Here is a 24,107-nt window from a genome sequence, read left to right on the forward strand (position 1 = left end):
TTTTTACAGGAGTAATAACTTCCCTGAAAGGGAAGATGGAATACGTTAAGTCCAACATTTAAGTACTTTTTATGTTATGTTGTAGACATTATTGACCAGTGATAAAAACACATTTAGTTTTGTGAAACAAGGTCAAAAGCCCATGCTACCCCTTTAGCCATCTGAGAGTAATCAGAACTGCGTTGCCAGTGCAGGTAAGTGCCAAGATTTTAATCTGCTGGGATGTGAGTTACCTGGGCAGCTACAACAACACCCACTCAAGTGCTAAGCTACTCCCTGAGATCTCACAAAAATAACAAGGGAACCCTCACATTCCCACACCTGAGCTCTCAGGGGATCAGGTGCTTCACGTGGGATGGCTAAAGAAAATCCACAGGCTGAGCACACCACATTCAGCAGGATAAAGAGATAAATCACATTTCTACAGTGCCCAGGTTTCTTGCAATTCACTCTTGCAAACTTGTGTCCCTTGAACCTCTTACCTGATTACAGGTGTTAATGTCTATTCCACTTTTCAGGTATTCCACTACTTTGTCCAAATTGCCAGCTCTGGCAGCTCGGAGAAAGCTTGCATTGCTGTCAGACTGTAAAAAGAGAAGAAAAAAAAAATTCCCCAATTAGCCCCTAGTTATACCAGAGCAGAACTTAATCAGTGGTGAAAGGTTTCTTCATTTTATGCTGCAGGAGAAAAAAACCTGTGAAACAACTGAGTTTGAAATATATCTGCATTAATTAGCATATTTAAATTAGGCAATAGTGGCACAAAAGAACCGCAGACCTGTCAGAGTGAGCAAAATAGAGCAATAATTGCTGACATTCAAAATTTAGCAAGAACTAAAAAAACCAAACCCTGACATAAATCATAGTAACTGATATTGTCAACAAGCAAAAAATAAATTTATCAACTTGCTAACTATAGTTTCCTGGGGAATTATAGCTAAGTATATATTCTCTTTATATATAATTTTATGTCTGATTTATGTATGTTGTTTGTAGATGTGTATAGATGTTATTTACAGATCTAGAGCTATTATTTTTAGATAGATATGCTCCAAGTGGGCAGCACTGCACATGTAGCTAACCTTAGAACAAAGCAGATAAAGTACTCAAGGCTGAATATCTAAATCCAGGATCACGTTGTAAACATTCCCATCCCTAAACTGCCTGCACTCACATGTTAAAAAAGGGTGTAAAAATCCTATAAAAATATGTTTTCATTTTTCAGCCAGGTTTGTGGCGTGTACCGTTAAGCAACGGAGCTTGGAACGCCTCAGCCCTCTCGCCTTTGTCTGTGACACAGAACGACAGCAGCTGCTTGAAACCAGCCCAGATTTGGATGTTCCCACACATGGGCAAATTGGCTACTGAGCCACCTGAGAGCAGGACACAAACCCAAGCCGTGCTACAGGAGCAATGAGTACCCTGAGTAAGCCCTCAGGAAGGCGACCAGGGCCAGCAGCAATTGTCCCAGTTCAATAATCCGAGTGGGAGGGAGTGCAAGGAGCAGGTAGATGAGCACGAGAGGCTGTTTGTGGGGGTGGGAGCACAGAGGTCGAGGATGGTCCATGCTCCGGACTGGGTGGGACTCACCTTTCCTGAGTGTGTTCTCAACTAATCCCACCTCCCTGTCACAAACGTCGGGCAGAACCACGTTTTCACATCATGAGAATATCCTAAAAGCCTCCCACTTCCAGCCACTTAATTCAGTTGCCCAATCCATTCCAATGCATTTATTTCGGTCACCCTGCTTATCACGCTGCACTAACTCGCTTCACAATCCTCGATTCCAACCTATTTTAATCTGCAACAGATGGATGTCATCAAAATGAGCCTCCTTACAACTGTGCTACATGCCAAGACAAAAATATTCTCTTTTAAATTCCTTTCAGAAAACTCCAGCACACTTTCCACATCTTTTACTGTTAGGAAAACAGACCATTTTCCTAAACATGCAGCAGGGGGAAAGGGAAGGTAACGCAGGAATTTTCAGTGACAGAACTTTTGGATAACTGCAGGCCTCAGTCAGGGGAGCATTTGGATGAGATTTGATGCCAGTGCAGGTTTTGACAGGAACCTGAAAGTTCCCTTTGAAGACTAAAGGATCACTGTTGTCACTGCACCCTTTCCTGAGAGGATGATGCACTCATAAGGACACCAAATTCTGGTTTAATGTTTAAATACCCTTGAAAAAAATCAAGTGTCTTGGTAAAAACACCAACCAAAAGCAAATATCTGAGTGCATGAGGGGTAAACCTGGACACTCTGGTTGGGAAAAGGATCCTTGCCCTCAATAATACACACGTTTTACCTTCTTTCCCCCAATTTTTTCATGCTTGACTACTACAACAATAATTTACCATATCAAAACTACAATTATCAGTACTTTTAAAAGGTTAAGAAAGAATAATGCAACAATTTATTTATTTAACACCTGCAAATTTGGGTTCTTAGATTTTAATCAATCATTGCTTGTTTTTCTTTCATGCAGAAAAACATAAGAAGCTGAAAATGCTGACATCTCCATTATTGCTGGAAGCTCAGATTGTAGCTAAGCCCACACAACTACATGCCATTTGTTTCTGGCTAAGAAGATACAAGCAGTGCTTTCCAAGTAGATCCTCATTTCCTTGATTCATAATTTGATTACCTCATAATCTAATTATTGCAGTGTACATCACTTCAAGTCACTTCAAAACACTTTCCATACAATGCACCATTGATCATAATGCAGAATATTAACTCCTTGTCTACATTAAGAGTAATTCAGCAACCCATATGCTTCATATATAAATTCCCATACAAATACCAGAGACTGGTTCCACAAAACATCTAAAATGTTCAGCACCATGTTACAAGGCTTAGAAAACTTAGAAGTTGGGAGTACTCAGGTCTATTTTCTTTCACAGTTGGCCAAATCTAATTTTTCAGTAGGTTGTCACTAGTTTGTCCTTCGTCCCATTCTTTTAATATTTTTTTAAAAGCATTTTTGTCAGCACCACTGTCTCAGACACTTATTCACTTTAGCACACTTCAAATTCAAATGCATTTTGACAAAATCCCCTCAGTAAACAACAGCAGCAGTTTCCTGTAGTCATGCCATGTGAGGAGACAACAAATTTGGATCTGCTGGCTTTTCCAATGGATTCTGTCATCTCTTGAAATACTTTGTAATACAGCCCCCCCCCAGTCTTCAGAGCTCCTCAGAGCCCCTCAAGGTCCCTCAGAGCCCCTCAGAAACTCTCACAGCCCCTCAGAAGCCTTCATGGCCCTTTAGAGCCCCTCAAAGTCCCTCAAAACCCCTCACAGTCTATCACAGCCCTTTAGAGCCCCTCAGAACCCCTCATGGCACCTTCACTGACTTTTTAGAACCTCTCACAGCCCCTCATGGCTCTTTAGAGCCCCTCAGAGCCCCCCAAAACCCCTCACAGCCCCTCAAAGGCTCTTACAGTCCCTCAGAGTCCCTCCCTCATGGTCTCTCATAGCCCTTTTGAGCCCCTCAGAGCCCCTCACAGTCAATCATGGCCCTTTAGAGCCCCTCAAAACCCCTCACAGGCTCTTACAGCCCCTCAGAGTCCCTCCCTCATGGTCCTTCATAAGCCTTTTGAGCCTCTCAGAGCCCATCATGGCCCTTTAAAACCCCTCACAGCCCTTTTGAGACACTCACAGCCCTTTAGAGCCCCTCAGAACCCCTCTTGGCACCTTCATAGCCCTTTTAGAGCCCCTCACAGTCAATCACGGCCCTTTGGAGCCCCGCAAAACCCCTCAGAGGCTCTTACAGCCCCTCCAAGTCCCTCCCTCATGGTCCTTCATAAGCCTTTTGAACCCCTCAGAGCCCTTTAGAGCCCCTCACAGTCCCTCAAAACCCCTCAGAGGCTCTTAAAGCCCCTCCCTCACGGTCCCTCATAGCCCTTTTGAGCCCCTCAGAGCCCTTTAGAGCCACTCACAGCCCCTCAAAACCCCTCAGAGTCCCTCCCTCACTGTCCCTCACAGCCCTTTTGAGCCCCTCAGAACCCCTCATGGCAGCTTCATTGCACTTTTAGAGCCTCTCACAGCCCCTCAGAATCAATCACGGCCCTTTAGAGCCCTTCCAAACCCCTCACAGGCTCTTATAGCCCCTCAGAGTCTCTCCCTCACGGTCCCTCATAGCCCTTTTGAGCCCCTCAGAGCCCTTTAGAGCCACTCACAGCCTCTCAAAACCCCTCAGAGTTCCTCCCTCACTGTCCCTCACAGCCCTTTTGAGCCCCTCAGAGGCTGTCAAAGCCCTTTTGAGCCCCTCAGAACCCCTCATGGCACCTCCATAGCACTTTTAGAGCCTCTCACAGCCCCTCACGGCTCTTTAGAGCCCCTCAGAGCCCCTCAAAACCCCTCACATGCTCATACAGCCCCCTCAGAGTCCCTCCCTCATGGTCTCTCATAGCCCTTTTGAGCCTCTCAGAGCCCATCATGGCCCTTTAAAACCCCTCACAGCCCTTTTGAGACACTCACAGCCCTTTAGAGCCCCTCTGAACCCCTCTTGGCACCTTCATAGCCCTTTTAGAGCCCCTCACAGTCAATCATGGCCCTTTGGAGCCCCTCAAAACCCCTCAGAGGCTCTTACAGCCCCTCCAAGTCCCTCCCTCATGGTCCTTCATAAGCCTTTTGAACCCCTCAGAGCCCTTTAGAGCTCCTCACAGTCCCTCAAAATCCCTCAGAGGCTCTTAAAGCCCCTCCCTCACGGTCCCTCATAGCCCTTTTGAGCCCCTCAGAGCCCTTTAGAGCCACTCACAGTCAACCATGGCCCTTTAGAGCCCCTCACAGCCCCTCAAAACCCCTCACAGTCCCTCCCTCACTGTCCCTTACAGCCCTTTTGAGCCCCTCAGAGGCTGTCAAAGCCCTTTTGAGCCCCTCAGAACCTCTCATGGCACCTCCATAGCACTTTTAGAGCCTCTCACAGCCCCTCACGGCTCTTTAGAGCCCCTCAGAGCCCCTCAAAACCCCTCACATGCTCATACAGCCCCCTCAGAGTCCCTCCCTCATGGTCTCTCATAGCCCTTTTGAGCCTCTCAGAGCCCATCATGGCCCTTTAAAACCCCTCACAGCCCTTTTGAGACACTCACAGCCCTTTAGAGCCCCTCAGAACCCCTCCTGGCACCTTCATAGCCCTTTTAGAGCCCCTCACAGTCAATCATGGCCCTTTGGAGCCCCTCAAAACCCCTCAGAGGCTCTTACAGCCCCTCCAAGTCCCTCCCTCATGGTCCTTCATAAGCCTTTTGAACCCCTCAGAGCCCTTTAGAGCCCCTCACAGTCCCTCAAAACCCCTCAGAGGCTCTTAAAGCCCCTCCCTCACGGTCCCTCATAGCCCTTTTGAGCCCCTCAGAGCCCTTTAGAGCCACTCACAGTCAACCATGGCCCTTTAGAGCCCCTCAACAGCCCCTCAAAACCCCTCAGAGTCCCTCCCTCACTGTCCTTTTCAGCCCCTCAGAACCCCTCATGGCAGCTTCATTGCACTTTTAGAGCCTCTCACAGCCCCTCAGAATCAATTACGGCCCTTTAGAGCCCCTCCAAACCCCTCCCAGGCTCTTATAGCCCCTCAGAGTCTCTCCCTCACAGTCCCTCATAGCCCTTTTGAGCCCCTCAGAGCCCTTTAGAGCCACTCACAGCCCCTCAAAACCCCTCACAGTCCCTCCCTCACTGTCCCTTACAGCCCTTTTGAGCCCCTCAGAACCTCTCATGGCACCTCCATAGCTTTTTTAGAGCCTCTCACAGCCCCTCACGGCTCTTTAGAGTCCCTCAAAAATCCCTCACGGCCCCTCACAACTCCCTCAGTGAGAGAAACCACCATATTGGTCTTTATAGTTTGGTGACTGGTGAATAAAAAGTGTCAGCACACTGTCATTTGAAGGCACTTCCTTCACAAGAAAGAAGACAAAAACACAGACCCAGAGTCCCGTGTGCCATATGGTATTTATCACATCTCCTCTTCCTAAGCACACACCCCTGAGGGGTTTTCTTAGGAGTTTTACACAAGTAAGCAGATCGTGCTTGAAAGCCAACACTCTACCAGTGAGGAAAGGGAAGGTTTAAAGGAGAAGAGCTCACCTTAAGCAGCACTATGTCAGCCCTGCAATTTGGGAAGCCCCAAAGCCGACATGTTAATGTGCAAAGTCTCAGCTGGCAGCTCTGCCCGCCACCCTCAGCTCAGTCAGGCAGAATTAAGGCTCATGTTGTGTACATGCAGGCACTAAGGTCACACAATCAAATCAATACATGATAAACATAAGAATATGGTACAAGGGATTAGAAAATATTGAGCTGGTATTTCATACTATGGGATGAATTCACCATCTGTGGATATAAACAGCTTTTTCTAATGCACTGCTCTCAATACATATACAGTGACAAAGCACTGCAAGTCCTCGCTAACTACTTTTTTTTAAAAAAAAAACATGTTTGCAATGCAATTCTAGTACATTACATAGATACAAAGGTAAATTTACATTAGATAACAGAAGACATTTTTCCTTGTTAGGATGGTGAGGCCCTGGCACAGGTTGCCCAGAGAAGCTGTGGCTGCCCCATCCCTGGAAATGAGCAAGGCCAGGTTGGACAGGGCTTGGAGCAACCTTGGGCTATTCAAGGTGGCCCTGCCTGTGGCAGGGGGTGGAACTGGGTGACACTGACGTTTCATTCCTAAACCTATGACTTTTGAGGAATATTTGGTGCTGTTGGACCTTGTAAAGATCTCCTATCTTTTAACTTTTCTTATGAACTTTTGATTGAGAATAGGTAATTCCAGCTATAAATAAGACTATTAGGAATAAATAAACTACAGTATGAAAAACATCAATATAAGTTTAAGTACACTTACAGCATGAATACAAACATTACTTTGTAACTACCTAGCTGTCACAAACTGTGTAATACAAGGAATACAAGAAATGATCAAGTAACTATATGGATATATGACTGTGGATTCTCCCTCTTTCTTGCTAATTACATTCCTGCAATTTAACCTGAATTTGAAACATCTCAGTAAATAAATCATATATGGAAATTAGTACTTTAATCAAATAGTCAGACCTTCCCTTCTGGTTCCTCTGTCCTCACTCCAGCTGCCCCTCCTATTCCATTATGTACCACACCACTTACTGCACGCAGCACACGCCTGTTTCTTGAGGACATTTTAGAGAGAAGTGCAAAAATAAATCCTGAAATCATATGCTGCACCAAACCCATAAAAACTTCTCCAATTATTCAAATTTGCTGGTGAAAACCAGCTTCATGCATAAGAAGGAAAGATCAGGGGAGTAGAAGGCTTCAGTTTTCAAAGGATAGCTTTCATCATAACATTATCCAGAAAATCCAAATATTTGTTTTAAATTGTGTCTGTAGAAAAACTGTTCCTGCAGGTTGGATTTGGGTTTTTTTCCTACTCCAAGTAATGAATGACCCTAGTCTGTCCAAAATCAGAAATATCTCTGTGAGAGAACCCAGTCCAGCACTATAGGCCCCTGAACATTTCTAAGCTACTAAATACAGTTTTTTAATGGAATGCTGATAAAAAGAGAATTAAAAACTCAAGCCTAATATCCAAACAGTATGTTTACACCTTGATTTAACTTATTTGGTTTGTTTGCTTTTTACAATGTGTATCTGAGTTGTAATAACCCTTTCAGACTTACTTTTCAAGCACAAACTTGGAGATGTACTGCTTCGATGTGACCAAGAAAAACTTGTATAGCTGTAACTTTTGAAGATATTTTCCGTGATCAGGACAAGAGAAAAACCTGCTTTACATAAATCAAAAACCTCGAATTGTTGTGTGTTTAAAAACCTTTGATTTTCGAGTGAATCCTGTTTTATCACTTCAGGTAAAGGCAGCATTAAGCCACAATTAATCAATATGGCAGGAGTAGGTGACAGTGCTAACACCATTTGCAAACTCCAGAGCTGTGAGGCACTGCTTGTCCAACAGCTGTTTCTATAATTAGCAAAATGCTGATAGCTTCTGAACTCTTCTTCATTAAGGAGCTCCTAATTGCCTGGTGGCTCATCATGTTAATATATTCAGGGAATGCCTGCAGTTGAGAATTCAGCTCATGGCAGAAGGAAAGTTGCACCTTCTAAACTCAAATTTTCATGGCTTCTTGATGTTATTCAGTACTTAAAGATACAAAGGGAAAAAATAACAGGCATGTGAACACATACCATTATTTTTTTTTTTATCCCCTGCTTTCTAAAGTGTCAGTTTAAGCTCCTACCCTTGAGACAATCACTAAATTTTGTCCCAGTTGGCCTGGTTATGCTCTGTTTTCAGGAACCATCTGTTCCATCATTTAATTGGGTGCAACTCTACAAGTGGCACAGACCAGGTGTTACCATTACCCAACTCACTCGTCACAAAGGGATTTTTGCCCATTAAGGAATCTTCTTCCATACCAGCATTCAAATGTAAAAGACAGAAATTCAAACATAATGCTTTTCGTCATGGAATACTTTTTGTAAAATTTGCCAGCAAGTTTATCCAGCAAGTGGATCAAATGTTATCTACTGTACACTGAATTTTTAAATTTTTTTTTATTGAGCTGAAAGTGCTACTGCTCCCCAAAGTGCATCACTCTAGAAGATGGAGAAGTGACTGCAAAGAGGCAAAGGGGTTTTTTTATATTTTTTGCTTTTAATTAAACTCCCAGAGCAGAGTCTGAGCCTGCAGTTCTGATATACAAGCTATAATGAGAGCTAAGTATTCCACTTGCTGTGGCACAGGCTCAGTAATCTAACACAGATAAATGACTTAAATGAGATAATAACAGCTATAATGGACACATATTTTCCCAGCTCTTAATGAAACAACATTCATCTTCCGAAAGAAAAGAAATACAACAGTACTTTTCTTTCAAAGCCGCTTCCTTAACCCATAAAAATGTATGTTTCCATTCTATTCATTTAGTGGGAGCGATGAAGGAAGACAGATTAAATCACAGATCCTAAAGAAACTCCAGTATCTAAATTCCTGAATGAACAATGGGCCCAATTTTCTTCTTTCAATATCAAAATGAGTTCTTATCACTCAGCTTTTCCCATTCAACCATGTACAGGCATTTCAGATCAGCTTCATCCTGCTGTGTACCTTTGGTTGTATGGAATTTGTTCATGAATAGTTCAACTGAAAAGCCCACAAATCTAAAATAAGAGCTTCCACTAAACAAACATCATGTTCTCATAACCTAGAGCAAGTTCTTATCCAGGAAAAAGACACAACTGACTTTACGATAAATCAGTATTTGTTAAGACAAAAAGAATCCCAGGATTTGTGAGATGTGAAGAGGAAGACAATCTTTCAGAGTTAAGAGTTTGCTAGCAAGTTAAATATTCTCTGCCAAGATGGAGTTAATAGCATTTAGTAATTAATTCTTTTTAAATGTCAAAAGTCTGTCTCCCTAGCTTGATATTGATGGTTATAAATCAGAAAAATAAAACTATTCTTTAAAGTATGTATTATGAGCCTGAATAATTTAAAGTGCTTCAAGTACTGAGGCCAATTAATCATAGAACATCATGAAGGCTATAGAAAAGCTGGCATCACTTTATCTGGCCCCGAGCTGGAGCTGTGGCTGGAGTTACCCTCACCAAGCTGTAGCAGATGTTGTGGATGTGTTGATATTTTCAGCAAAAACAGATCTTGGAATAACAAGATGGTGAAACAGGTATGAGAGGAAAGAAAGCTTTTGTGCTATAAACTGCAAATGACCCAGGATTCAAACAATCGCCGATTTCAAATCACAACATTTTTCAACACAGAAAATTACTCCCTGACCCAGAAACCTGGGATAGCATTGACCAGATTCCTCTCAGTATGTGCTGTGCTCCTCAGAATGAATATTCCCTCATTAGCTCTGCTGAGGGATGTGTAGGAGCCCAAATCAAGCATTGCCAGAGCAGGTGGGAAGGGTAGTGTTGTTTGCATTTATTATACATCTTGGTAAAAGCTTTCTTGTGTCAGACAAAGAGGCTGCAACCCAAAGGAGATACAGCGTGCAGTAAGATTCAAGATTTAGAGTGTCCTCAAGAAATGAATTTCATTGGTATGACTGGAGATGGCAAGAACTAAGGCAAAAAAAGTAGCTCAGAAAATAAACTAGGTTAAGTGATTTATGATTTATGCACATTATAAATAAAAAATGTATCACAAGTCCAACATATTTTCATTAACTTCTGCTGATTTCAATATTCGCATAAAACAGTTCTGTGGTAGTTTCATTTCTTTTTATGAGACTGTCCTCAGAAAGCTGCATTTGAAATTTAAGATTTTTTTTATAGCTGCTCCATTACCCCAACAAACATGTTTTTGAGCAGCATAAGGAGGAGGAAACTGCCCAGGTAACGGCCTCACCTGAACACCAGTTCCTGCTCCCAGATCACTCCATACAGACACAACTGAACAATTAGCAATGCTAATGGACAATTCTAATTTTTACTAGTGGAAAAGCCAGGCTCCAGCTATTCCTTCTCTTGTTATTGACAGAAAAATTCTCAATTGTTCATAGGGAATGACTTTTATTTTAGGCTGGTCATTATATTTCGTCACCTTTGACTCTTTTGCCAGCTCTGTGAAATTCCAGAGCTTGCAGGATACCATCCAGCCACATTTTTCTCTCCGCTGGAATGCACAAATGCCTGATTAGTTTGGCTTTGTTTTTAACCAGGAGAAGAATAAAGGGATATTTTGCAAACCGCTTGAAACTACGCTTGATTTTTATCACATCTTTAAGTCTAAATATCAAACTAAACACATTTAATTTATTTACTAAAGGGAGAGCTTAAACACTCACTTAACCTTGTTCCTGAATTTGGGCCAATATTGGCAAATACAGTAGCAGCAGAAGAGGAAGAGAAAGCAAATGTAAAATCACCCCTTCCTTAAGCCAAGAAGCAAATGCCTTCTATAAACCTTTTATGATCCTTAGCTGCCTCAGACATCTGTAGGAGTCCTCCCACTCGTTCATTAGCTTGCCATACTGGCCTGGCTGCTGACTGTACTGTGTCAATGAAGGATTTGTGAGAACTGAGGCAAAACTGCATAGTTCTCTATGGAAAGGAAAGGAATAAAAGTCTTTTCCCCAGCTGCATGTCCCTTCCAAAGGCAGTACTTGAAATGATACAAGTTATTTTGATCCATAGTGATTTTGTAATATAAAGCAACATCAGCTATCAGGGTTCTAATATGGGACAGCACATCAGTACTAGCTGAACTTCAGGCATGTGTAATCCCTGTCCTTCCCCTGGGCTATTCATCTTCTCCAAAACAAACTTTTTGGTATAAATCCCAGCTTGGAAACAATGTGTGGGCGTCTGAATTATCATCGGCAGGAGTCTAAAGAAACAGATGCTCAAATGTACCTGGGAAACATAATCTTTGTATTTAAAAAAGAATGAAGAAGAAAAAACCCCAAACCACCCCGAAACACAACAAACCAAACCCCAAAGGATTTGGATTTCAAGAATGAAAGATTTTATAGTTTGATTAATCCTAAAAACTAGAAATATTTTCATTACTCTAAAAAGTAGAAATGTATAATCCTGTTGTTTAATGGGAACATTTCTTCCACTGAAATTTGAGACAAAGAATCATTCAGTCATTTCCTGAAGCATTAAAGATTTGGGATGCTTTTGGAAGAGCCACATGATTAATCTTGGTTCTCCTAGCTGACACACACATTTACTGAAGTCTCTTAAATACTGATATAAAACCAAGATTTCCTCTAGGGGAACTGATTAATATTAAAGGAAGGAAAAAATATTTAGGATCCTCTGGATATCATATACTGAGATGCTGAGGTACTGGTAACAACTGCAGAACTTGGCAGGCAACTAAATTATTTCCATGGCAAGTTTCCATTACTGATGATGATCCTAAATAGAGGTAATAATGCTAGAACACCTCTAGAAAGAATTAGGATGCCATTCCAAACATTATCTAGCAGGATAACCAGGCTTAACAAAAATCCAGGCTGTAAGGGAAGTTTATGACAGACTGCTGACAGATAATTCTATCGCTCTCAATTTTTCATTCCCTATGGCCAAAGTGACATTTCCTAATAAAAGAGATGTGCTAACACCATCCATGATAAAGAGTCAAACTGCTTTACCCACCCAACGCCATTAACCGATTGCCCATTGATTCAAATGCACTGGTTCCATAAAACAGAAAAAGTATTTCATGCTGCTTTGAGATGGGCTAAAATAGATGTAAACAAATGGTGTTAGTACAGTCTCTAATTCAGCAAGACTCATAGCAGAGATCTTACTTGTACAGAGAGGTAAAAGGAACACCCAAGAAGTAAATGAATAATCTTGTAATCCTGGGCCTAGACCTTAAACAATTCAGCTTTGGCCAGCAGAGAGAGGAACCAGTTTCACCTAATTTCACCTGCAGAAAAGCAACAATGATGTAAAAGTGCACCTTGCCAAATCCATTTCCTTGAGCAGGGAGATAAAACTCTCGTGAATGCTGCAGTAGGACTCTGGGACAATCCTGTGCTGAATCTCAGAGAGCAGTCTGTCCTAGGCAGTCTGAAATACCTGGTCCTCAAGCAGCAAATTGCATTTGATTCTTAGCTTTGAAAAGATGAGATTAGCAAAGCAATTTTGCCATCTGAGTTGGCTGAATATCAGCTGATTGTTCTGAACCTTGTATCTGCCGCAAGGCTCCTGTAGTCATCATATTCAGCTTGATGTGGCAACTCTTTTTAATGAGCCAAGACAGAGAGCATGACTACAGTTACACAAAGGCAGAGGAAATCTATAACAACTAACAGGGTACTGTGCTGGATACCATATTCCTGTACAGGGGGAAAAAAGAGATATACAATTTCTCCCTGCAGAACAAAGCTCGACTGACATTTCTAATTTAGAGACACCTCTTCCTCTTTCAACTTTTTTTTGTATGGAATCATAAGGACGATGACAGACTGCAAACCTTCTCAGGGGAAATAGAGGAATTTTCCTTTGTAATCCCCCAAGCACTGTAAATCTGAATCAAGACAGAAATTCTAAAGAAACTTGGCCAGTCCCTACCAGGGTCACATAAAGCCAAGATCTTATGATCGAACACATCAAAGACATTATCAAAGTGCCTGATCTCTGCCTGCTATGAAAAGCTGTGTAGGCTGAATTAAAAGTATCCAGAAAAATGAAAAGGAAAAGAAGCCTCAAAGATCACATGCTGCTCACTCCTGCCTCCTCTGAGGGCTGACCTTATGCTGAAGGGCAGCTCAGAGACGGGACGTGCCAGGAGAGCTGTTTCACTTTGCTTATTTGTGTCACAGGGCCTTCCATACCTTTGTTAACAGCTTCAGGGAGATCCTCTAATGCCCAGTGAAACCACCCTGGGCAGAGGAAGCAGGCCCATCCTCCAAGGAATCCCACTGTCCCTCCCCCTGACTGCGTGTTTCCCATCACAAACACTGGAGATTGTTTGTTAATTCAACCAAAAACTGCTTGGTAGGAGAGAAAAAACTTGTCTGCATGTTCAAAGAAGTAGGTTACTTTCATGTTTTAGCTTGAAGAAAGTTTTATTTCAGAGGGTTTGGAGCTAGATGATCTTTAAGGTCCCTTCCAACCCAAACCATTTTGTGACTCTATGAAGAACAGGTCCAGCTGTGTTGTCAGTGAAATACAACATCAAACCGATCCGAAAAATCCAGCCAAGTAAATGTGCTACCAGAAAGCCAAGAAAGCATCAAAAGTGTTTTCTAGGACAATGCCAAACTCCTTGTGAGCTGCTGCTGGGAGTGCCTCGGGTCTCCTCTTCCCCTACAAGCACTGGGACTCAGCTCACCTATTCTCTGCTGCACTGCAGTAACTGAGGCATGTGCAAAGCATCAATTTTAGCAGACATCAACTGCAGAGAACATAAGAGTTGGATATACTGACACTGAAGGTTTACTGATCTTCCTGTTCTGCCACAAGTTTTGACACAATATAGTTCCATTGCCAATTTTGAATTAAATAACCACTTAATGAATTTCTCAAACAGAAAGATAAATAAAAGGAAGAAAGAGAGAAGAAACACTTCATTTGCCATAGACACTATACAAGTATTCACATCTTATAGATTTTCTTCTGGTTTGCTGCACAAATGCTGCCATGACTGCCATAAGTGTGACCCCCTTGCCTGTGCCTGTAACCCTCATCTGCATTAGGATCTGTGCAGCTCTGTCTCGACTGCACACAGAAAACAATATCATGTACGGGCCAGGCAGCAGCTCAAAAGTAAACTACTGAGTTCCAGTTGGGAGAATGATCAATACAGGGTCACTCCTAGCAGTTGTGCAAAGCAGGATAACTGAATAACATCCATTCATTGCAGGGCTTGTTTCACCCACGGGGTTCTCTCTTCACATACCTCAACCTTCTGGTAGCTGGCAATTGCTTTGAAGCCGCTGCATGGCTCAGCGACAGCTGCTTTTTAATCACAGTCAGGGCAGCAAAGCAAAGCCTCAGCATGGACACGTTCAGCAGATCCCTCACTAGTGCAAGCTATCCAGTAAGGTTCTGAGCAAAGAGATCCTTTGCAAATGCAACATGCACAACCCTCATCTGAATTTTTCCCTGCGATTCCTGTTTTCTTCAGCCAAAACTTACCAGGGCTTCAGGCTCTTTACTTTCTTCACTGTTGTATCCATAATAATCAGGAGTTTTATCCAAATCCTGTATGTTCCCTTGCGTCCTTAAGCCTTTCTCTGAATGACAAGCCTGGCAAACGGGTGCATTGCCCATATCAGTTCTCCCGCTCCCTCGCAGGGCAGGGTGTGCCCGGCCGGGAGGAGGCTCCTGCCCGTGCTCCGCTCCCCGGCCACCGCTCCCGGGCTCCCGTATCCCGGAGAACCCGAAACCCCAGCAACTGCGGGCAGCGCTGGGTGACCATTTCCAATTCAGGCGCTGCCCGGCTATTTTTACACCTACCAGGCCAGCTATGCATGTCAATGGCGTGGGGTGGGCAGGGGGACGGCTCTCCAGCACGGAGCCGGCCGGCCCAGCTCGCCAAGTTCCAGTCCCACCGGGCGGAATGCCCTACACACACGGGTTATTGAGTTACCCGCTTGCGTGCCTTTCAATGGTTTGATTTTTTCCCTGCTCTGCTCGGTCTCACTGTGCTTACAGCAAGCAGCGAATTTCAGAATGTGGCTAAATGCCTTCTGAGTTTTTAACTCAAAAATGTGACTTGTTCAAGTCTGTTTTTCAACATCTACTTGCTATTTACAAACCAAGACAAAGCGGATGAGCACAGATTTCATGACCATTTCATTTCGGTGATTCACATGGTATTTCATGTTTATGTAGCCAATAACTGTGATGAGCTTGCTTTGGATTGATATGTCCCCCGGGTATGATTTCAGATGAGCTCAAATGTATCCAAAAAGGACAATATCTGATGCTAGATCACTTCTGCTCTTGTCTGTGACATGTTTGTTCTTGTTTGGGATTTTTTTTTTGTTAATTTGGTTTAGGGTCACCGTTACTATTTTAACTAGAATAGTTATGATTAAAAACCAAGCAAAAAAAAATTTAAAAAAAAATAAATAAAAAAGGGAATATAAGAACAAGCCCACCAAAACTGAGAATAAGAAGATTCACTTCAGGTTGGAGTTACTTATCATAATTACACCCATTAGGATAAAAACAATGTTCAGGATTGCATGTTGGAATCTACTCGCTATGCAGAAGAGGCTCAGCGCAGAATTAAAAAACACTGACACCAAAGCAAACCACACCACCAAAACCCAAACAAAACAAAACAAAAAAGGAAAAGGTAGTTGAGAATTAATTGGCAATTTTCAAACACAACCAGGTGGGGGTAGCAGAGGCGGTGGGGACAAAGTGTCTGTAGATACCAAAGTCCTGCAGATCCAACCCGAGCAGAGTGTGGCATGAAAATTTAAGCCCCAGATTTCTCAGAAAAAGAGAGATCCTCAAAGGACTGCAACAACCAGCCAACTTTTTTCCCTTTGGGGTTTCAATCCACTGCCAGTATGGCAGCACAAGTCAGCAGGCAGTGCTCCATGGCATCCAGTTGACTCCCATCCAGTTCCCCTTCACAGCAGCACCATTTATGACCCAAGAGACCCCCAGCCCCCCATTAGGGGTCATTGATGGGCACAGGGTTCTCTTTTTTTTTAAGTATCCTGAGGAGATTTTAAGGGGCTCTGTAATTTTTCCTTGCTGAATGAATGCCCAAGGATTGATCCCTCAAGTGCTGTGATGGATACGGGCTGGACAGACACACCACAGAATAGTTAAATTGTTGCTTTTGCCTTTTTGACATTTTTGCCAGCACTTGGCAAATGTTTCAGAATGTTCGTGGAAGGTTCACTTGCCCATAATTAACTGATAACAATTTCCTTCAGCTCTTTCAGAGCATTACCCTGTGACCGTAGTAAGGCATGCACACACTGCCAGAACTTCTTAGTTCAGTTATCAAAATAAAAGGACAAGAAGGAATCCCACCAAACGCTTGACTCGACCAAAGTTCATCCAACCAAGATTCCAACACAAACTGGAACTACAAATCCTTGGATAGAGCAAACTATTTAATATGCAAGTAACTTACTGGAAAACACAAGGCACCCCTCAGGGGGATAGGGCGGCCAAACTTGATTAAGAGGCATTCCTGAGTCTTTTTTTCCCCCCCTTGTTGTGGAAAGCTCCAATCTGCGTAGCCATCAGAAGGAGAGCAATGGAGAAGCCTTCTGCCAGAGCCTTTCAACAATATTCCTGTTGTTTGCCCAAGTGGCCCCAAGACTTTAGGGCAAATTACTCAGAAGGCAAACATCTTCATGTCCTGCCAGACTCGGGGCACTGTATCCTAACAACACACATGTTGGAGGGTTCAAAGCCTTTGTGGGGGAACATGTTGCTGTAGCTCTGCATTCCCATGCTCTCTGCTGTCCAGTTAGGGCTGCAAATCCACCCCAGTGGGCAGCAGTGAAGAAACCAAACCCAGAGGCACAGCTTGCAGGCACAGAGCTCACGCCAAAGCACCTCAGTCCTCTTTAGCAGCCAAACAGACCTTGCCACAGCACCAACTTCAACCCTCAATTATTCCCTTATGTAGGAAACCTTCAGAAACTAAATTTAAAGTGCCTGTAAAGAAGGAGAGCAGAGTATCCCATGTATTAAAAAACTGGTACCAAGGCAGGGTCCCTCGTTTCTCCCCAAATGGGGGAAACATTCTGGTTTCTTCCCTGATTGTTTCTAAGCCTGCAGCACCTACAATTATCACCCTTGGGGCAACTCAAACCAATAAAGCCCTCAGCAAACTTTTGGGAATTGCAACTTTCCCCAAGGATTCTCATAGTAAATGTTGCAATGGCTGGATAGTCTCAGTTTGTTAGTACAGGCCATCAAAAAAAGCAGCGACTGAATTGCAAAATCCCAACCAAGACCTCAAAGACCAACAAGTGAGAAGCAGCGAAATCCAAGCTGTAATCTCATCTCCAGAGGGATACTTGATTTGATGGGATACTATTCCACAGGCCAGGAATGGCAAAGCTTGAGTATTGTAAGATGAAACAGGACTAAGGACAGTCACACACACCCAGGTAGGCAGCAACAGCAGCAAAACCGCTCTGCTGCCTGGAAAATAGCTTCTTTATCCATTTTTTGTCATTACTATTAAAGCTTAGCTGTCAGCAGATGCTTCAATTAGCATAACCAAAATGACAATTCAGGAGGCACTGCAATAGCACTTAGTGCTGAAAAAAAAAAAAAAGAAAATAAATAAAAGGGAAAAAAGGGGATAATGAAGAGAGGAAGAGTTCCAAGTATCAAGGCAAATAACAATTGTTAGCAAAATAAATCCCCACTTTTATTATTTTTAAATCTCTCCCCAAAGAGCCATTTCCCATGATACTTTTATGGTTAAACACAGTAATTAAAAAATAAAATAGAGAGAGAAAAGAGACTGCACTGGGACCTACCTACTTCTAGGCGATCCCCTGAACTTTGAAATTATTCCTAAATGCAAAATCTTTCATTCCTGGGGATTTTTTCTATGGGAAGGTCAAATAAAATACAGCTGACTTGCTTCTAGCAATTATTTTGGGTCAGATGTTGAGCCCATGTAGAATATAAACTCTGATGAATCATAACTTTATATCATTTATGTCCCCCTTTATGCTTTACAATAGTGACACTGATGAGATCACTATTTCCCAAAACTTCAGCCTTTTCTTCCTCTGATCACAGAGACCACAATAAGCAATTCCCAAAGCCTAAGCAGCCTTTACAAAGGGGCCATTGTCTGCTCCAGAGGACCTAGCAAAAAAATCCTCTTCAGCTTAAATATTTTGAGTCCAATCAATTGCAAAAATCTATTTTGAGCCATTTTAAAGAGGACTTGCTCTGCTTTTGATGGTGAATCATTTGACACATCAAGCCTAATGATCCCCTCTGGACAGCTCTTGATCCAAGTGACACCATGTATATTTGAGCCTCTATGAAATAAGGGAAAGAGATAACCTGAGGTTTAATCACTGAACCTACAGATGCTGAAAAAATTATTTGGTGGATAGACAAGTACAAAACTTATGCAAAAAGGCACCTGACCTTCCAGCATTCCACAGAGAAAGCACATCCTTTCTTTGCATATACAGGAGCTTTTGGACGACAGGCATAGCACAAGAAGGTAAAAACATCCCCAGATTTCATAGAGATGCCCTCATGGGCACAGCAGTTTATTTATCACCTATTTTTCTCATAAAAAATTGCAGTTGTTATTTCTTTCCTCTCTCAGCCTTGGTTCCACCTCATGGGCAATGAAGTAATATGAGGGAAATCCTACAGGGACTGTTGACTAATCACAAAACTAAAAATCAATGCGAGGAGATCTATTTGAAAATACCCTGAGGGTAAAGGGTTAAGATGCAGTTCTGGTCCACCCATGCCAACACAGCTATGAAGTAAATTATCCCTTCTCATGCCTAAAATACCTTTTTTTTTCATCTTGACAGAACTAAGGCATTTTTTGAGAACTGCATGGTTTTTATATCCTCCTGTGGCACTAAGCTCTAATTGGTGCCTATTTGTATCACTCTAAATCTAAACCAAATCTCTGGCCCTTTATTAGCTCTGATTTTTCTTCCTTAACACAGGCTGGATACTAATTCTGCTTTAAACCATCTTGAGGCTATTGTGAAGCTATCACATTCTGAATTTGGAATATCAAGTAAGGCCTCAATTCTCTTCTCCAACAGAATCATCCAATTTTCCCTTCTGAATACATCAGCAGCAGCTCTCTGCTGATTCTGAAAACTCCAAGTCTCCTAATCTGTTGTTTCTGAAATGCAGAGGGTTCTCAAGTCCTCACTTCTGTTGGATTTCCTATGAATTTGACAGCATTTCAAGACCAAATATTGCCTATTTTGATAGAAAACCAGTTTGTTTTATATGGAATGTTTTACATTCCATATAAAACACATAAAAGACAGTTTGCCTCATATACATAGGAATACGAGGTATAAAGTTTGCCACGTGTTGCATCTTTTGCTTTACTGTAGTTTAACCACCAATTAGTTCAATGAGAAATGAAGTAACAATGCTAATTATATCATCTTGCCTTTGGTAAAGAGCGTATTCCCAAGAATCCTCAAAGAATTCCATACTTTTGGTTAGCATTGTGCCCCTGATTTTAGCTTTTCCTCTTGCATTGTACTAAAGGCTGCTGCAATGGTACATCACTGATGGTAAATGATACAAAATGGTTCATCACAGGTTCTTAAGTGAAAACCCAAAGTTCACTTACTCGGTTTCTATCTTATTTTGCACCTTGTGCCTGTCTGTTATCTTGGGCCCCATTAAACACTTCTGTCAGAAACAGGAGTTAATCTGCATTAGAAAATCCTTATATTTTGACTATGAAGCCATTTGTTTTAATGATTTGCTCTTGATGGTTAAATGAGAAACATAAAGAAAATATCACTGCAAAGAAATGAAACCTATTGTCCACAATTCCCACACCAACATGAATTAATGCACACTGAATAGACCTGTATCAATGCTTAAAACAACCTGGCCATGCCAAGTGCACCCACATTTCCTTGAACTACAGCCACAAAAACTGCATCTTTTCTATTCTTCAATATTATAGCTGCATTTTATGTGCTCGGATAAGCGCACCGGCAGCTACTTTAAAAAACAAAACAGAATCCAGCATTACTGACTCCGAGTCTCTGCCTTTAACAAGGCTCTGTTGCACATGAACACACATCCAAAGCTCCAAAGGGTTTATCTTCCCAATTTTTGAAGAAAAAGTGAGTCATGAAAGGGAAAATTATGTGCTCTATTCATCACATGTCAACAAACAGTACTTGAAAGCTTGGGTTTGTATCACTCCTGTCTAATATTTTGCCTTTCCCCGCACTGACGGAGTTGCAGTAGACAATAAAGAAAAGATGACAATCTTCCAAAAGCAATTCCCTATGATCAAAAGGGTTCTAGCAGAGTACAATCAAGAATTTTTGTTTCTGTAAGCAAGCAATTTGTGCCTTATAGTTACATAAATCATCCAAACGAGGGCGTTTGGATAGCGTGAAAAACAAGTAAGTCTGCTGAGCAAGTGACTGAACTTCATTATCGCAGCCATACACGCAGTTCTAAACAGACAATTTGAGATCTTGGGATTGAAAACACACCTTCACATCATTCATCAGCTACTTTAGGCCTGACATCCCAGAAAAAAACCAGATCACCTCCATAAAATTAGTAGTAACACCAAAGGTTATTGGGATGAGCTCATTGTAACCAAAGAGAGCCAAGGAAGGCACAATGGCAGAACTGAGCAGTTTATTTCCAGGGAAATCCTAAAAATGCTGTCATATTTTCTTCAGCTGCCATTCCTAACTCATGATATTGTGAGATGCACATTAATGGTGCACATCCTGCGGCTGTTTGAGGCAAAATAACCAAGGTTTTAAGAACTGCACATTCTTATGAGAAATAAACATACAAGGAATAGATAATCCAGTGAACATTAGTTTTGAAGATAAGACATTAGAAAATTGAGGGAAGCATGGAACAGAACACCTTTCACAAAAAAAACCAAACCAAAACAAAACACAAACTTCTGAACTCAAAGAGGAGGAGCTTCACAGGTTGTCCACAGTTCTCAGTAGCACCCAGCAGATGGGATTCACACAAAGACTGCCCCGAGGGAGCAGCAGAAGCCCAAATTTAAACTGTACTGCAAACAGAAATTACCCCCTTCTCTGTTTGCTATCTCTGAAGACACAGATAACAAATGAGCAGTACTCATCTGGCTTGCCTGGAAGCCATGGGCTATGGAAAGGAACATGCAGCATGAACAGATCCATGCAAAAAAACAGTTTCTCACAAAACCCAGTAATGAAATTTTAAGAGAAGCATAATTACATAAGAACCAAAATTAGGTGCTAGTAAGGTCCAGTAAAGGACATCAGTTACAATAGACAAACCAGCAAAAATCCCAGACATCCATACACCCACAGATTTACTGCCAGCAAGAAACAGAAAAATTTACTAAATAATATCTCATAAAAAGCCTGTGGTTTTGGTTCAAAAATTTTTATGGCAAGAAATGGGCTAGAGCATTTATTTGAAATTTTATATTACATTATAACTGTAGCAGTTGATCATTACCAAATACATTATGTTAATGAATTCTCCTTTACACTCTATAGTGTCCCAAGAAGTCAGAGAACCCTTGGCCATGACCACTCCCCCACCCACCCTTAACAAAGTCCCAAGACTCCCACGTGGACAGACCCCAGGCAGGAAAACCCAAATGAGCATCAGAGAATTACATCCCTCACGACATCCAGCCCTCTTCCAGCTGGGAGCACCTTCCCCCATCTGCATTACTTCTTGCCAGCCTCACTCTTACAGCTCATTTATTTGGGTTTCAGGGACCAACACCAAAATTTGGCCCCAAGGCAGTGATGACAAGATGGAAAACAGGCCACAACTTCCACAAATCACTCTCTTCTCTGCCACTTTCTCTCAATACTGGATTTCCATCTTTGCTCCCTGACAGCATCTTCCCAACACCAGCTGAGACAAAAATCTATAAAATTTGAATTACATGGAATGGAAAATTCATATATTTTCTATTTGGTAACAGGCAAGGTCAGAAATAGACTCCAGTTTATCCTGATCTGCCTCCTGTTACCCTTCCTTTCTGAGAGTACCACTTCCTCCTACAACCAGCCTGAGTTGGGAAGGCCCATGGACTTCTTTATTTAAGTGCTCAACAACAGAAAAAAAAAATTGCTGAACTGCTCCTTAGTCTGTACTACAGTAAACAAATCATTTTGAAAAACAGGGAAGACAAACCAAGATTCCCAACCAAGATTATTTTGTGGAATGAAGCACCAAATTGATTCTTTCCTACAAGACTTGTGGCTTTAGAACTTGATCCAGATGATCTTTCAGAAGAACGGCAAAGTATGTTCTGTATTTGAGCTACAAATGCCTATAAAGCAGTCATATGATAATGGAATTCAGCACTGATGGACTGGAAGAGTACATGTAAATATTTCAGCCTGAGGTCATGAGGGCAGCCACTGACAAAGCCCCACATCTCAGGACTGCATCAGCTTGACTATAATTCCCATCTGATTTCGCAATTTACACTCAGAATGAGTAAAAACTATAGGGGAAAAAAAAGGGAATTTGTAAGCTAAACAATAGCCAAGCCCCCAGGATAAGTAAAAGCACATCTGTTAAGCAATGATACTCTAAAATAAAGGCATTTTGTATAATAAAATACTTGAAGAGGCTAGCATTTCCCAGGCCAAACAAATATTAAGGAAAAGACCTCAGGTCCTATGCGAGGGTTCCAAAAGTCCTGCTGCATTCACAGTGACAAATGAAATCCTTTATTACTGCAGAGATGACTCATTTATGGGGAGATATCAACACCACATGGGAAGCAGCTGTCTGATTAAATGAATATTTGTCTATTCTTATCTGTTCTCCATGAGCCTGCTCTAGCACCCACTGAAGAGAGCCTGATCTTTGCCTTTGGATCACATTAGGATCAGTTTATCCTGGGCCAGGAGGTCCTCTCTCTCTCTCACTGCTCCAGCTCCCTCCAGCACTAAAGGACTGTCAAGGACAAAAATCAAAGAAAATAAACCCCGTGGCTGTTCTGTCAGCCAGATTCTCCACAACCCACAGCCTCATTGATCAGCCACAGAATCATGGAATCATTTAGGATGGACAAAATCCAAGTGTTCCCCCAGCACTGCCAAGCCACCGCTATCCCATATTCCCAAGTGCCACATCCACACATCTTTCAAATCCCTCCAGGGATGGTGACTCCACCACTGCCCTGGGCAGTCTGATCCAGTGTCTGACAACTCCTACAGGGCAAAACTTCGACTCTTTCTTGCCTAATCAGGAACCACCACCTGATGCTGCACTGTCTTTACACAGCAGGAAAACATCTATTTTTAATTTTTGAGCACTTTCACAAATATCCAAGATAAAGACACTGATGCCCTGAAGCAGCACTTGGGATGGGAAAACTTTTGTTCATTCTCTGATGCTGTTTTTCACTGACAACAGGGGTCTCCCACCTCCACAGACTCTGAGGGGACTAAAATTCCACCAAGCTTCTGTCATAACCATCTCAAGGTATTACTATTAGTTCCATATATTAAAAAGTAATGGGAGATTACAGGATAAAAACATGTTGCAGATAATCCTTTCTGAACTGAAAGGATCACTGATTGGAAGAACCTCAACTGCTGCAAATCAATGTTAAAAGTAAAACCAGAGAAGAATATTTAGAACTTCTGTTCAGATGAGCTAGAAGTGCGCTGGATGCTTTGCAAGGAAGCATGCTCGTTCTGCAAAATGCCTGTGGACATCTCTAGGAGTTCCAGATGTTGGGAAAAACCACCTTCATTTTACCCCTCTGCCTTGGCAAATTTCTCTCCAATTCTGTTTGTGATTTTCCAGTGCTTTCTGCTTCTCTATTTATTTCCATCATTATTTTTAGATGGGTATTAATTTTATAAATAGTGTCAGAACAGCAAGGTTTTCCTCGTGCCAACAACAGGGTGATTTGAACAGGAGGGGACACAGAA

At 42.1% G+C, this 24,107-nt stretch overlaps 1 protein-coding gene across 22 annotated transcripts in view; it reads right to left on the reverse strand.

The window, feature by feature from the left end:
• Window positions 1-24,107, reverse strand: part of ANK2 (ankyrin 2) — a 260,764-nt gene that overhangs the window by 113,198 nt on the left and 123,459 nt on the right. For 19 of the 22 annotated variants that reach the window (XM_058838926.1, XM_058838925.1, XM_058838921.1 and 16 more), the window contains exons 1-2: window positions 14,626-14,873; window positions 483-584 (exon numbers count right to left, since the gene is read on the reverse strand). In XM_058838926.1, coding sequence (XP_058694909.1) covers window positions 483-584; window positions 14,626-14,760 — 237 coding nt within the window. In that variant the 5' untranslated portion in view covers window positions 14,761-14,873. Of the gene's footprint in view, window positions 1-482; window positions 585-14,625; window positions 14,879-24,107 lie in introns of those variants that run through there. The other 3 variants (XM_058838927.1, XM_058838923.1, XM_058838913.1) reach the window with 3 other exon arrangements.

The sequence above is a fragment of the Poecile atricapillus genome, chromosome 4 (assembly GCF_030490865.1).
Source record: "Poecile atricapillus isolate bPoeAtr1 chromosome 4, bPoeAtr1.hap1, whole genome shotgun sequence".
Classification (NCBI taxonomy): Eukaryota; Metazoa; Chordata; class Aves; order Passeriformes; family Paridae; genus Poecile; species Poecile atricapillus.